Source organism: Callithrix jacchus, chromosome 5 (genome assembly GCF_049354715.1).
Source record: "Callithrix jacchus isolate 240 chromosome 5, calJac240_pri, whole genome shotgun sequence".
Lineage (NCBI taxonomy): Eukaryota > Metazoa > Chordata > Mammalia > Primates > Cebidae > Callithrix > Callithrix jacchus.
In genome coordinates, this window is record NC_133506.1 from 105,060,815 (window position 1) to 105,073,326 (window position 12,512).

Below are 12,512 nucleotides of genomic sequence, written 5' to 3' on the forward strand. Positions count from 1 at the left end.
AGGGCCCGCCCCAGGGGCGGGGAAGTACCTGGAGCCCCGGCCGGGGGCGGGGCTGCGGACGCTCCCCCTTCCCCCGGCTCCAGCCGGCGCAGGCAGCGGCGGCAGCAGTAGGCGAGCCGCGGCCCTGAGAGGCCATGAAGGTGAAGAAGGGCGGCGGCGGGGCCGGTACGGGGGCGGAGCCCGCTCCAGGGCCCTCGGGCCCGAGCGTGGCCCCCATACCAGAGCCGCAGGCTGAATCCGAATCTGGGTCCGAGTCGGAACCGGACGCAGGCCCAGGGCCCATGCCGGGGCCGCTGCAGAGGAAGCAGCCGATCGGGCCGGAGGACGTGCTGGGGCTGCAGCGGATCACGGGTGGTGAGCACCCGCGAGGGAGCACCGCCCGCGGGCGGGAAGGGGAGAGGGCGCGAGGGGCCCTCCGGGCGCGCCGACCCCCAGCCCCCGCCCCCTTTCCCGCCTCCCCTCCCCCACCGGGTCCCCTTCTCCTAGGTCTCCTACTCTCCCTTCTGCCGCCAAGCCTTAGATCGCTGTGTACCCCCTTCCCTTGATCTCTCTGTGTGCTCTTCTTCTCCCTTTTGAGATTTATTCCTTCCTTTTCGAGGGGCCCGTCCCCTTTTCCCGGCGTGGAGGTGCGGCAGCAGCTGCAACCGTAGCCCTGTCCCTGTGGAGTCTCCAGAGCTGTATGAGGCCCGCTCCTGCACTAATGGGGGGAGAGGGGCTGAGTGCAGCCTGTCCTCAGCCCCCACGGTGGAGGCTAGTGGAGGCTGAGTTACTTGGGAGGCGTTCAGGCTCTTCAAGTCTCCCCAACCATTAATACCCTCACCCCAATCCTCCAGGAAGACCTGGGCCATTTTCTTCCCCAGGAAAGAAACTGAGCAGGCAGCTTCAGTGTGTTGGCTGTGGTTCCTCTCATGGGGAGTGGCTTAACGTCCCTCCAAGCCTGGACTGTCACCTGTCCTATTCTGGGGGCTCTGTCATCAAGGGAGGCTTGGTTTCTACTGCGGTTAAGAGTTTCTGAGCTACACTGCCTGGTTGGAGTTCCAACTCTGCCATGTAATTGGCTGTGTGACCTTGGGCAAGTAACCTCACCTCTCTGAGCATGTCTTTTCAACTGTAAAATGGGGATAATGATACCTATCTCATAAGGTTATTGTGGAGATAAGTCCTCTGATTCTGTACAGTGCCTGGCATCTATGCATGCTGTGTACCTTGGGCTCTTTGGTCAGTAGTATTTTGGGCCCTACATGGCTGCTGCCTGGAGTCAAACAACTTGGCATTCAGGGCAGGGGAGAGGGTCATCATAGGCAGGGAACGAGGGCTAGGAAACCTCATAGCAGAAGCCTTGGCTGAGCCTCAAAGGATGAGCAGTGCATGGAGAGACAGTGGCTCTCCACCTTGGCCTCATCCACCAGCAACCTGCCTTGGCCCCCTTTGTGAGAATAACTGTTGGGGCTCCTCTCTGTGGGTATGAGGGGCAGGTTTTGAAGTGGATCTGAGTCCTGGAGCTTCCAAAGCAGCAGAGCCCCAGGGCTCCCAGACATAGCTGTGGAGGGGAGGCAGCCTTGAGCTGGTGCTCCTGAGTCGCTGGGGGGCCAACTCCTCCCTCCTTTCTGAGCTGGACAGCAGGCATTCTTGGCTGGGCCCCCAGAGTGCTGAGCTCCCTTACCCAAGCAGGCATCAATGGAGGGAGGAGGCCTGGATCAGGCTGATGTTGAAGCCAGTTGGGCTACAATCTGCAGCAGCAGCGTTTAGGATTCAGCTTAGCTCTGGGGCAGAACTTTCTCAGAGGCAGTCCAGAGGTGAGACTGACTGAGTCCTGAGTAACTTTGGGGGTTTATGTTGCAACTAGAGGGAGCTTCCAGCTCATGTACTGCCATTTGTCTCCTACTTTGGAGGAAATTCTTAGCCCTTAGAGATTGGGCATCTGTGGAGGGTAAGTCGGGGGAAGGGCTTTATGGGAACCCCTTCCTGTACAGGAGTTGAGAACCGAGTTCCAGGGCTTTCCACCCTGGCACCCCTTGCCTGGTCTCTTCTGACCCTAATCACACAGGTCTGAGGTTTGCTGTTCCCAGATTACTGGGCCCTGAATCCAGCTTAGGAAGCTATTTATGGTTGGGAGGAATAGAGCAGTTGTGGTCTGAGCCCTTGGCCACTCTGCCCCTATTTTGACCTGACCCTGGGTCCCAGGCCTCATCCTTTCTAGAAGGGAAGGAATGGTCATGGTGTTCTGAGCTATGGACATCCCTGTTCTTCACTTCCTCTAAGGACAGACAGGCTGATAGATTGAGTTTTCAGTAGAAGGCACTGAGATCAGACTGCAGGAAGTTGTTGCTAATTGAGAGAGGCTCCGAAAGTGAAGAATGGGAGGCAAAAAGGCCTTATGGATCTGAGAGCTGGGCACTAGGATCCTGCTCCCCACTCTGCCACCTCCGTTCCCTATGCTCTGTACATTCTCTGTGTCTTTATACTGGCGCTTACTTTCTGTGAACATAGGGTGAACAAGGTGAGGTAGGGGTGGCCCACTTCCATTCTCCCCCCACCCCACCCATGGGCTGTAGTAGACTCAGGGCCCTGCCTCTTCCCCAAGCTGTATAAAGTCTATACTGGGCCCCGGGGTAACAGATAACTGCCAGAAGGGCTTCCTGGAGGAGACTATCAGGCTTGGGGAAGAAGTGGGCCTGGGGAAGAGAAAATGACTTTATATTCACTTCGTCTTCCTGCCCCAGAGGACTAGGAGGTGGCCCAGGGGCCTGGAGGGTGATTTCTGGGCCTCGATAGGCCACCAGGGGAGGATGTGATGCTGCGCAGGCTGACAGCACCAGAGCCCCTCCCCGCACCTCTCAGCTCTCTTTGTTGCCAGGGCCTCCCTGAGCACTTGAAGTCGCTGCTGCAAGAGCTGCGAGGGTTAGATAAGGCCCTGGAGGTCCCCGAGCTTCCTCAGACAGGGCCTCCCACTGTTCTTGGTTCCCCTTCTGGGCCTGAGGACTCCCCTTACCCCTTCCACAACTGCTGCTGCACCTGCCATACCCTCTTCCTGGCCTAGCCTGTGTTCTTCTCTATGGGGGTCGGGGGCTACTTTCTCTTCTCTATGGGGGTCGGGGCGGGGGGAGGTGGCTCAGAGCCAGGGCTGTGTAAATGACCTCTAAGGGGGTTCCCTCTGCTTGCTAAGACTTCCTCCCATTTGGAGATCAACAAAGGATGAGAGTGAAGTTGGCCTCCTCCCCTGCCATATCCCAGGCTCTGGGCTTGAGTCAGCAGAGCTTTGGTTAAGCTGCTTAAGGGAGCTGGGCTGGTGTAAGCCTCTTACTGAGAGGAGGGGGTTGGGAGGGGAGGAGGAACAGGGAAGGGTTGTTCACCTGCCCCAGCACCACCCATGTCAGGAAAAGTCCCCTCAACATCAGCCTCACCTGACACATCTAGATGTCATGCCAGGGGCAACCGTGGGGCAAGGGTAGGGGTATCCTCCAGAGAAGGACTGTGACTCTACCAGGCAGAGCTGTGTGGTCCCCTTTACAGTGTGGTTCTCAAAGGCAACAGAGAGGTTGAGAGATTGAGTTTGCAGTAGAAGAGGCAGGTCAGACTGCAGGAAGTTGTTCCCAAATGAGAGGAGAGGCTCCCACCAGGCTGGAGATCCAGTTCTCCCAAAGTCACCTAGCCAGCCTTAGCAGAGCAGAGGCCAGAATGAGGACCATCAACTCCAGGGCGGGAGGGAGAGTGTCCTGGAGGTGGCCTTGTCCTCCATCTTTCTCTGCCCTGCCCTTCATTGGCCCCAGAGGCCACTGGGATGGCTCTCCTTATTTCCTGTTAGATCCCCATGGCTGAGTGATGTCTCTTCCACACTGGGGGTGTACCCCTATGGCAGGGGCTCAGGTTCCTCTTTCCAGAGGGCAGTGATCCCAGGGATGAGAAGATGGTAGCTACTCTGGGGTCCCACACAAGCTGACCTGGCAGCAGGGGCTTTGGGGCCCCCTCTTTGCTCAGCTGCCTGTCTCCCCTAGACTACCTCTGCTCCCCTGAGGAGAATATCTACAAGATCGACTTCGTCAGGTTTAAGATTCGGGACATGGACTCAGGCACTGTCCTCTTTGAAATCAAGAAGCCCCCAGCTTCAGGTGAGTGGGCTGGGTGAGCCATTGACAGGCACGAGCTGTGGACTGGGCTGCCAGGGACTCCTTGGGCCACAGAGGAGTCCACAGAGCTGGGGCTTGGACCCCAGCATTCTCAGGAGTCTGCAGGCAGAGGGGGCCCCTTCTTTTCCTTCCCATTTGTTTTTGAGGCTGGACATCTTCCGAAGTCAGCCCTGTCCCTTCGGTCCCTGGCAGCCTGACCTCTACAGGCCTCTCTGGGAACTGCAGTCCTATGGGTCCTGGGAACCACAGTGGCAATTGGGAACCTGCAGACCTAGAACCCCTAGGTGGCGCTATTCGGCCAATGGTCTGACCCCTCAGTGTGCCCCAGAATTTCTTGGGGAGTTATAAAAAATTCAGACAGATGGGGGCCTGAGGGTAGAACCCTGGGTGGACAAGGGCCCAGCCTGAAGCCCACTGAGCCCCAGCGGGGGTACATTGCAGAGCGGTTGCCCATCAGCCGGCGGGACCTGGACCCCAATGCTGGGCGCTTTGTCCGCTACCAGTTCACACCTGCCTTCCTCCGTCTGAGGCAGGTGGGAGCCACGTGAGTCACTGGGCAGGAGGTGGGGTCAAGGGGGTGAGGGAGAGGGTGGGAGTGGGCCCTTCTCAGCCTCTCCTAGGGGTGGCCTGTCCTGAGCCTGTCTGGCTGGCTGACTTCAAGGACAGACTCAACCTTGCCTCCTTTTCTTGTGCTCAGGGTGGAGTTCACCGTGGGAGACAAGCCTGTCAACAACTTCCGAATGATCGAGAGGCACTACTTCCGCAACCAGCTACTCAAAAGCTTTGACTTCCACTTTGGCTTCTGCATCCCCAGCAGCAAGAACACCTGCGAACACATCTATGACTTCCCCCCTCTCTCCGAGGAGCTGAGTGCGTGGGCAGGGCCTTCTGCGAGTGGGGATGTGGGGGATGTGGGGGGGGTGTGTAGAGACTGAGCTATGGGAGGGAGGGGGACTTCTGGGTCTGACCCCATTTTTCCCCACCCTGGGGCTCTGTGTCTGGCACCAGTCTCATATCATCTGTAGAGAAAGAGGCTGGCGATATCTCAAGTTGTTGCCATCCTTGAACCCCAGTCCTAAAGCCCCTGCAGTGGTCGGAATCAGGCTCCTGACCTTTGCCCGGCCTGGCTGGGCCTCTCTTGCAGTCAGCGAGATGATCCGCCACCCATATGAGACCCAGTCTGACAGCTTCTACTTCGTGGATGACCGGCTGGTGATGCACAACAAAGCAGACTATTCCTATAGCGGGACACCCTGACCCCACGGCTGGCCCCACCCCAGGAAGCTCCGGTTCTGGGCCCGGAGCTGTGACCTCCCCAACGCTCACCCCTCAACCCCAAGTCCTCTGCTTGGGAAGTGCTCCAGGAGACCTGGACCCTGAGTCAGTGTTGGGAGGAAGGGTACCTGGTGTCCCAGTCAAGCCCGTGAAGCCCATGGGGCCTGCTGCGTGGGGTGGGGTCGTAGGGAGGCTGTTTGCCTCCATGTCTAGGAAGGCCTATGAGAGGAGCAATCAGGACTTCCAGACAACTTAGCTCAGCCCTCCTTGGGCCCAGTTTCAGAATAGTGTTCCCCTATCAAGGCTGTGACTAGGTCAGGCAGGGATCCATGCCCTGTCCCTTGCCCACTACCTTCAGGCCACTTAGAGTTGTACTTTACAAAGATCACGGTGGGCTCCAGCTGCCAAGCCACCCAACGGAGTCTGGGCCCTAGGCCCAGCCCCATTCCTCCCATGAGGGGCCAGGACACTGCCTGAGGTGTAGGCGGGACTGGCTGAGATTGCAGCCCATGGTAGGAGCTGGACCAGCTGTATATAGTTTTCAATAAACTGTCTCCTTTTCTGTTCTCAGGTGTGGCCAGCCTCTATGTGATGGGCAAAGAAGGGAGGGGGGATAGGCAGGAATGTGCTTAAGGTAGTAAAAAATTTCTCCTGCCTCCCACGCTCCAGTGCACTCTAACCCCTTGGTCTTCCTGACCTCTGATTCTCTGTGCTCTGACACCACCTAGAGTCAGCATTTAGAACAGGATGGAACTGGAGAGGGTCTTTCTTGTGATGAAGGAGACCCAGATCCTGAGAGGGGAAGCTTTGGCCCAAAGTCAGAGTCAACCCTGGCAGAACAGAGGCTGAAACAAAGGCCCTGAATTCCCGGGTGGGAGGGAAGGTGTGGAGGAGGTAGCCCTGTCCTCCACGCTACCTTCCCTGAACCCCAGAGGCCACTAGGACCATTGGGTTGTGCTTTTAGCCCTTATCACAGAAGGTGGCAGGGCTTTGGCTAAGGCCTGGAGCCATCTCCTTGTCCTCAGCTGCCTTGGGGAGCCCCCATGCCGGGGCAGCCCTGCACATAACACTGCTCTCAGCCTCCACCCCCTCCCCAGATTCAGAGGAGGAGGCTCCTTAATGGAGGAAATTCAGGAACTGAGGTGGGCAGAGAACACACCCTATACCCTACAGTTCCAGGCCCTCCAGATATGCCTGGAGCTGACCTACCCTCTGGGCTGAGGAGCTGTGGCCCCAGGAGGCCCAGAAGTGCTGGAGTTCCGCTTGATTCTGTGAAGCTCTTGCTGGGAGCAGGCAGTGGGGCTAGGATCTGCACTGAATTCTGGGAATTCTGAAAAAAAAAAAAAAAAAAAAAAGACTGGGTACATGGAGAGCAACAGAGTTGTTCTGTGTGGAGGGTTCTGGAGAGGAGTTTTAGAGGAGGCAGCACTGGAGCAGGTGCTTGTGATGGGAAGAGTTGGAAAGAGTGCTTAGGCACAGGGAACAGCCTAAGCTAAGGTTCAGAGGCAAGATTTATCAGGTGTATTTATTTATTTATTTATTTGAGAGGGTCTCCCTATGTTGCCCAGGGTGGTCTCGAACTCCTGGGTTCAAGGAATCCTCCTGCTTTGGGCCTCCCAAAGTGCTAGGATTATGGGTGTGAGCTTAGGTGTGTTCAAGAGTGAATGTAATGTGAAAGGAAGACACATCTGCAGAGCCTCAGGAGCGGGGCTTCTGAGAGGTGGGAAACCCCTGAGGAGGATTAAGTGGGCATGACCTGGTCAGATTATCTTTGGCTGCTGAGTGAAGGGCAGATTGGAAAGAATGAGACGAATAATAGCCAAGATTTACTGAGTGCCAGGCCCGGGGCTGGGTGCTCTACATGTGTTGACTCATAAAACATGGTCATTTCTGAGGAAGCCACCATTATGCCCATTTTACAGAAGATGTAGGCCCAGAGAGGTTAATGTGCCTAGCCAATATTGCACAGCTACGAAGTGGCAGAGCCAGTATTTGAATCCAGGCAGTCTGGCTCCATGCGCGACCATACTAAGGGCAGGGGGCAGTGAGGATGAGGAGGGTACTGCAGGAATCTGGTGAGAGAGAGAGAACCTGAATTAGATCAGTGTCCTCAGAGATGGAGAGAAACAGATGAAATTGGTATTTTTAAGAGGTGATATCCCAAGGACTGGTGGCTGATGGGATGAGTGGGTTGGAGAGAGGGAGGAGGCGAGGCTGATTGCCTGCTTTGTGGCCTGGGTGCTAGAGCGGCTGGGGTGCCATCACTGGGCTGGAGAATGCAGGTTGGATCAGGGAGATGCCAGTGGGAGATGATGACCTCAGATTGAGACATGCTGGGGCATGGAGGAAATGACCAGAAGACAGGAAAGACAGGTCCTGAGACCAGGAGGGGAATAAGGGCTGGAGGTGGTGATTGTCGAGGCCATTGACCACAAGGTGATTGCTGAAGCTGTGATGGTGGCTGAGATCATGGGGTCCTCCACGGACACTGTTGTTATTTAGTGAGCAGGGGACAGGAATGCCAAATGTCCTGCAATTACCGGGACTCTCCCAAACAATGTTTTTACAAGAAGAATCCCCATCCCCCAGTTGAGGGTCCCTGAATGAGAATGTATCACCTTAGGGAAGGCCAGTATTTGAGAGCAGGGCAGAAGGAAAGGAACCAGTGGAGATAGGAGTGAGCCCATGTTTTGGAGGAAAGAATTCATCACAAAGCAAGTGGGCAGGAACCATCAGCTGCCACAAAGGTAAAGAAGGAGAACATGGATAAGAATATGGAGGGGAGGGATTTGTTTGCAGATGAGGCTGTATGGTACAGAAGTACACTATAGGGCTGGTTTTGCTGTTGTAATTTATGGGGTCACGTCTGCAGAGAAGCTATAGAAAGGAACAGGACCTTTCCCCACCATCCTGATAATAGTTTTACTCACTGCTGTTGCCAAGTAGAACCGGGTTGAGGGTCTAGACTGGGACTGCTGCACTTCCACCTTCAGAGAGGAGGAGGGTCCCGGTTCTCAGATTCTCATCTCTGAAACAGCTCTTTAACAGCTGGAAGGGAAGATGCATCCGGTTGGCACTCATCTTGAAAAGAGGTCTGCGTCCCTTGAAGGGCTTGGAGGAGCCTAGGTAGGGGAAAGCCTTGCCCCCATGCCTTCCTTTAAGTCTTCATGTCTCTGGGACTAGTCCTATTGCAAATGGTACATCTTGCTGCAGTTAGTTCCTAGCACTGTCCCTAGGAAACTAGAGGCTCCCTGGGCAGGAGAAGGAGGAAGACGGGGTGGAGGTGGGGCTAGTCTCAGCTCTGATGTTGGTGAGCTATTGACCGTGAAGGGGGGAATTCCCTTTTGTCTCTGAAATGGGTCAGTCATTTTTGCTTTCTTTCTTTTTTTTTTTTTTTGAGATGGATCTCACTCCGTTGCCCAGGCTCTAGAGCAATGGCATGATCTTAGCTCACTGCAACCTCTGCCTCCTGGGTTCAAGCGATTCTTCTCCTGCCTCAGACTCCTGAATAGCTGGGATTACAGGCGCCTGCCACCATGCCCAGCTAATTTTTGTATTTTTGTAGAGACGGTGTTTCACCATGTTGGCCAGGGTGGTCTTGAACTCCTGACCTCAGGTGATCTGCCTGCCTCAGCCTTCCAAAGTGCTGGGATTACAGGCGTGAGCCATCGCAGCTGGCCTGCGTTGACTCTTTAGGGGTGTCATGAGAATCCTGCCCCTGGCTGGAGCAGGAAAGCCTAAATACCACAGGGAAACCCACAGTGCATGCCCTCCTGGGCTGGCCTGCAGCGTGCTTGCTGGGACTGCCAAACCAGTGGTTAAAACATTGAGATCTTACCTTCCAGCTGTTAAAGAGCTGCTGTCCCAGGCCGACTAGCCTGGCCCCTCCCCTGGAGTCACCCTCCACTTCCCCACCATCTGGCAACTAAAGTGAGAACACTACCTTTTTTTTTTTTTTATTGAGTCAGGGTCTCACTCTGTTGGCCAGGCTGGAGTGCAGTGGCGCAATCACGGCTCACTGCAGCCTCAAACTCCTGGGCCCAAGCAATCCTCTTACTCAGCCTCCCAAGTAGCTGAGACTACAGGAAGCTGCATGTGCCACCACACCCAGCTAAATTTTTGTAGAGATAGGGTTTTGCCGTGTTGCCCAGGCTGGTCTCAAAATCCAGGGCTCAAGCAATCCTCCCACCTTGGTGCTGGCCCAGCCCCTTACTTTACTTCTCTATGTGCCACAGACTCTCTTGTTGTCAGTCTGCTAAAGCCTATGGGCAATAAAAGGATTTTAGGAACATAAAATACATGATTATCCTATTTATTTTATTATTAAAAACTACATACAGCAGGGCGCAGTGGCTCACTCCTGTAATCCCAGCACTTTGGGAGGCTGAGGTGGGTGGATCACAATGTCAAGAGATTGAAACCATCTTAGCCAACATGGTGAAACTCCGTCTTTACTCAAAATACAAAACTTAGCCGGGCATGGTGGTGTGCACCTGTAGTCCCAGCTACTTGGGAGGCTGAGGCAAGAGAATCACCTGAACCTGGTAGGCAGAGGTTGTAGTGAGCTGAGATCACTCTACTGCACTCCAGCCTGGCAACAGAGTGAGACTCTGTCTCAAACAAAACAAAAACAAACAAACAAAAAACAAACTATATACAATTGGCCATGGGTTCCGCATCTGTGAATTCAACCAGCTGTGGATCAAGAATGTCTGTACTGAATATGTGCAGACCTTTGTTTTGTCATTATCCCTTAAACAATACAGTATAACAACGATTTATGCAGCATTTACATTGTCTTAGGTATTATAAGTAATCAAGAGATGATTTAGAGTATATGGGAGGATATGTGTAGGTTATAGGCAAATCTGCCACCATTTCATATCAGGGACTTACTTGTACATTCACAGATTTTGGAATTTATGGGAGGTCCTGGAACCACTGTGAGATGACTGTATGTGTGTGTGTGTGTGTGTGTATCTACAATCATGCACGGCATAGCGATGTTTCTGTCATGAGAGACTGCATATATGGTGCTGGTCACATAAAATTATAATACTGTATTTTTTTTTGAGCTGGAGTCTTGCTCTGTTGCCCAGGCAGGAGTGCAGTGGTGCAATCTCGGCTCACTGCAACCTCTGCCTCCTAGGTTCAAGAAATTCTCCTGTCTCAGCCTCCCAAGTAGCTGAAATTACAGGTGTGTGCCACCACGCCTGGTTAATTTTTTGTATTTTCTTTATTTTGAGACAGAGTCTCACTCTGTTCAGTGGCATGATTGGAGTTCAGTGGCATGATCTTGGTTCACTGCAACCTCTGCCTCCTGGGTTCAAGTGATTCTCCTGCCTCAGCCTCCCGAGTAGCTGAGACTACAGGCACATCCCACCACACCCACAAAATTTTTATATTTTTAGTAGAGACAGGGTTTCACTATGTTGGCCACTCTGGTCTCGAACTCCTGATCCACCTGCCTTGGCCTCCCAAAGTGCTGAAATTACAGTAATGCACCACTGCACCCAGCCAATACTGTATTTTTTACTGTACCTTTTCTATGTGTTGTAGAAACACATATAGGCACTCTGTTACAGTTGCCTGCAGTATTCAGCACACTAATATGCTGTACAGATTTGCAGCCTTTGTAGCCTAGGAGCAATAGGCTATCGCATATAGCCTGGGCTCTGCCATCTAGGTTTGAGTAAGTACACTCTATGACGAAATTGCCTAAGGACACATTTCTCAGAACATATCTCTGTGGTTAAGCGACAAATTACTGTATGTGTGTGCACATGTGTATATTTATACATATTCTGTACTATCCATAATTTGAAAATATCTGTGCTTTCTAATGACAAAAGTCACAGGTATTGCCAATGCTAGTGTGATTTGTAATTTGTTGCTGACATTCATAATGGAGGGAAATGCTAGATTTCAGGTAAGGATGAGAGAGAATGAAGAGGTAATTTTTTCATGCAAGTTCCTGGACCTGGGAATTCTAATCAATTTGAGATCTCTCACATTTAGAATATGTGAGCAAAAGGACTAATTCCCTCCACATAGGGGACTCGCAGACCCTGCATCCATTCAGACAAATTGTTGCTCACCCTGGCCAGGCTGGTCATTACAGGCGTGGTGGCTCATGCCTGTAATCCCAGCACTTAGGGAGGCCAAGGAGGGGGCGTTGCTTGAGCCTAGAAGTTTAAGACAAGCCTGGGCAATGTAATGAGACCCTCCTACCTCTACAAAAAAATGCCAACATTAGGTGGGTGCAGTGGCCCATGCCTGCAATCCCAATACCTAACAGAGGTCGAGGTGGGAGGATCACTTGAGCTCAGGAGTTCAAAATCAACCTGGGTAACAAGGTGAGACCGCCTATCTACTTAGAAAAATAAAATGAAAAAGATGGTTGCTCACTCTAATAATGGCTAAATGATTGGTGTGGGGTGGCCAGCAGGTGGCAGCATATGAGCGGGAGAGCATGGGGTCATTTCAGGGTGGAACTGTGACCAAGTTAAAATAGTCTGAGGGCCTGGACAACGACAACAACAACACACGCACACACGCACACACACACACACACACCCTTTCTTTCTCTCTCTCTCTGTCTCTTTCTCTCTCTCTCACTCACACACACACAACACTACCTGCTTGCTACCTGTCTTCTTGCATCAGGGGCCAGCTCACACACAAGTGTGCTGAATGGACCCACTGGACACAGGCCTGACTGAAGTCCCCCTAGAGGAGACGGCCCAGCCTGGGGATATAAGATAGGTTTATCCGAGGTTCTTGAGTCTCAGAACCCGACGCAAACAAGTGGGTCCTGATGGGATTCTCCCAGGAAACATTTGCCCTGTGTTTGGGGTCGTGGGTGTCTTCAAGACACAGGCCCAGGGTTGGACAGAGCTGGGGTGCAGCATGGCCTGAGGGCTTGGCAGAGAGCCAAGAGGCCCTGCCCACCAGATATGAGTGAAAAACCGAATATCTGGCAATAAAACCTAGAATCAAGCTATCTGCCCCTGCTTCCCGCACAGCCAGGGCCAGGCTGAGGCAGGTGGGCCATCCCCTTGAGGCACTGGCCATGCCTTCCCCACTCCCTAGCCTACCTCAGCCCTCCAG

At 53.5% G+C, this 12,512-nt stretch overlaps 1 protein-coding gene across 3 annotated transcripts; it reads left to right on the forward strand.

Moving 5' to 3' along the window:
- Positions 1-60: 60 nt before the first annotated feature.
- On the forward strand, positions 61-5,968 carry UNC119 (unc-119 lipid binding chaperone). Of its 3 annotated transcripts, none has more exons than XM_002748251.6 (5): positions 61-354; positions 3,996-4,109; positions 4,569-4,671; positions 4,825-4,997; positions 5,272-5,968. In XM_002748251.6, the coding sequence occupies exons 1-5, from the start codon at positions 135-137 to the stop codon at positions 5,382-5,384; spliced, it is 723 nt and encodes a 240-aa protein (XP_002748297.1). In that variant the 5' UTR covers positions 61-134; the 3' UTR covers positions 5,385-5,968. The 3 variants fall into 3 exon arrangements, with proteins under 3 accessions (XP_002748297.1, XP_035156858.1, XP_035156859.1); XM_035300967.3 differs by lacking the exon at positions 61-354 and adding an exon at positions 1,644-1,796; XM_035300968.3 differs by lacking the exon at positions 61-354 and adding an exon at positions 3,377-3,448.
- Positions 5,969-12,512: the final 6,544 nt, after the last annotated feature.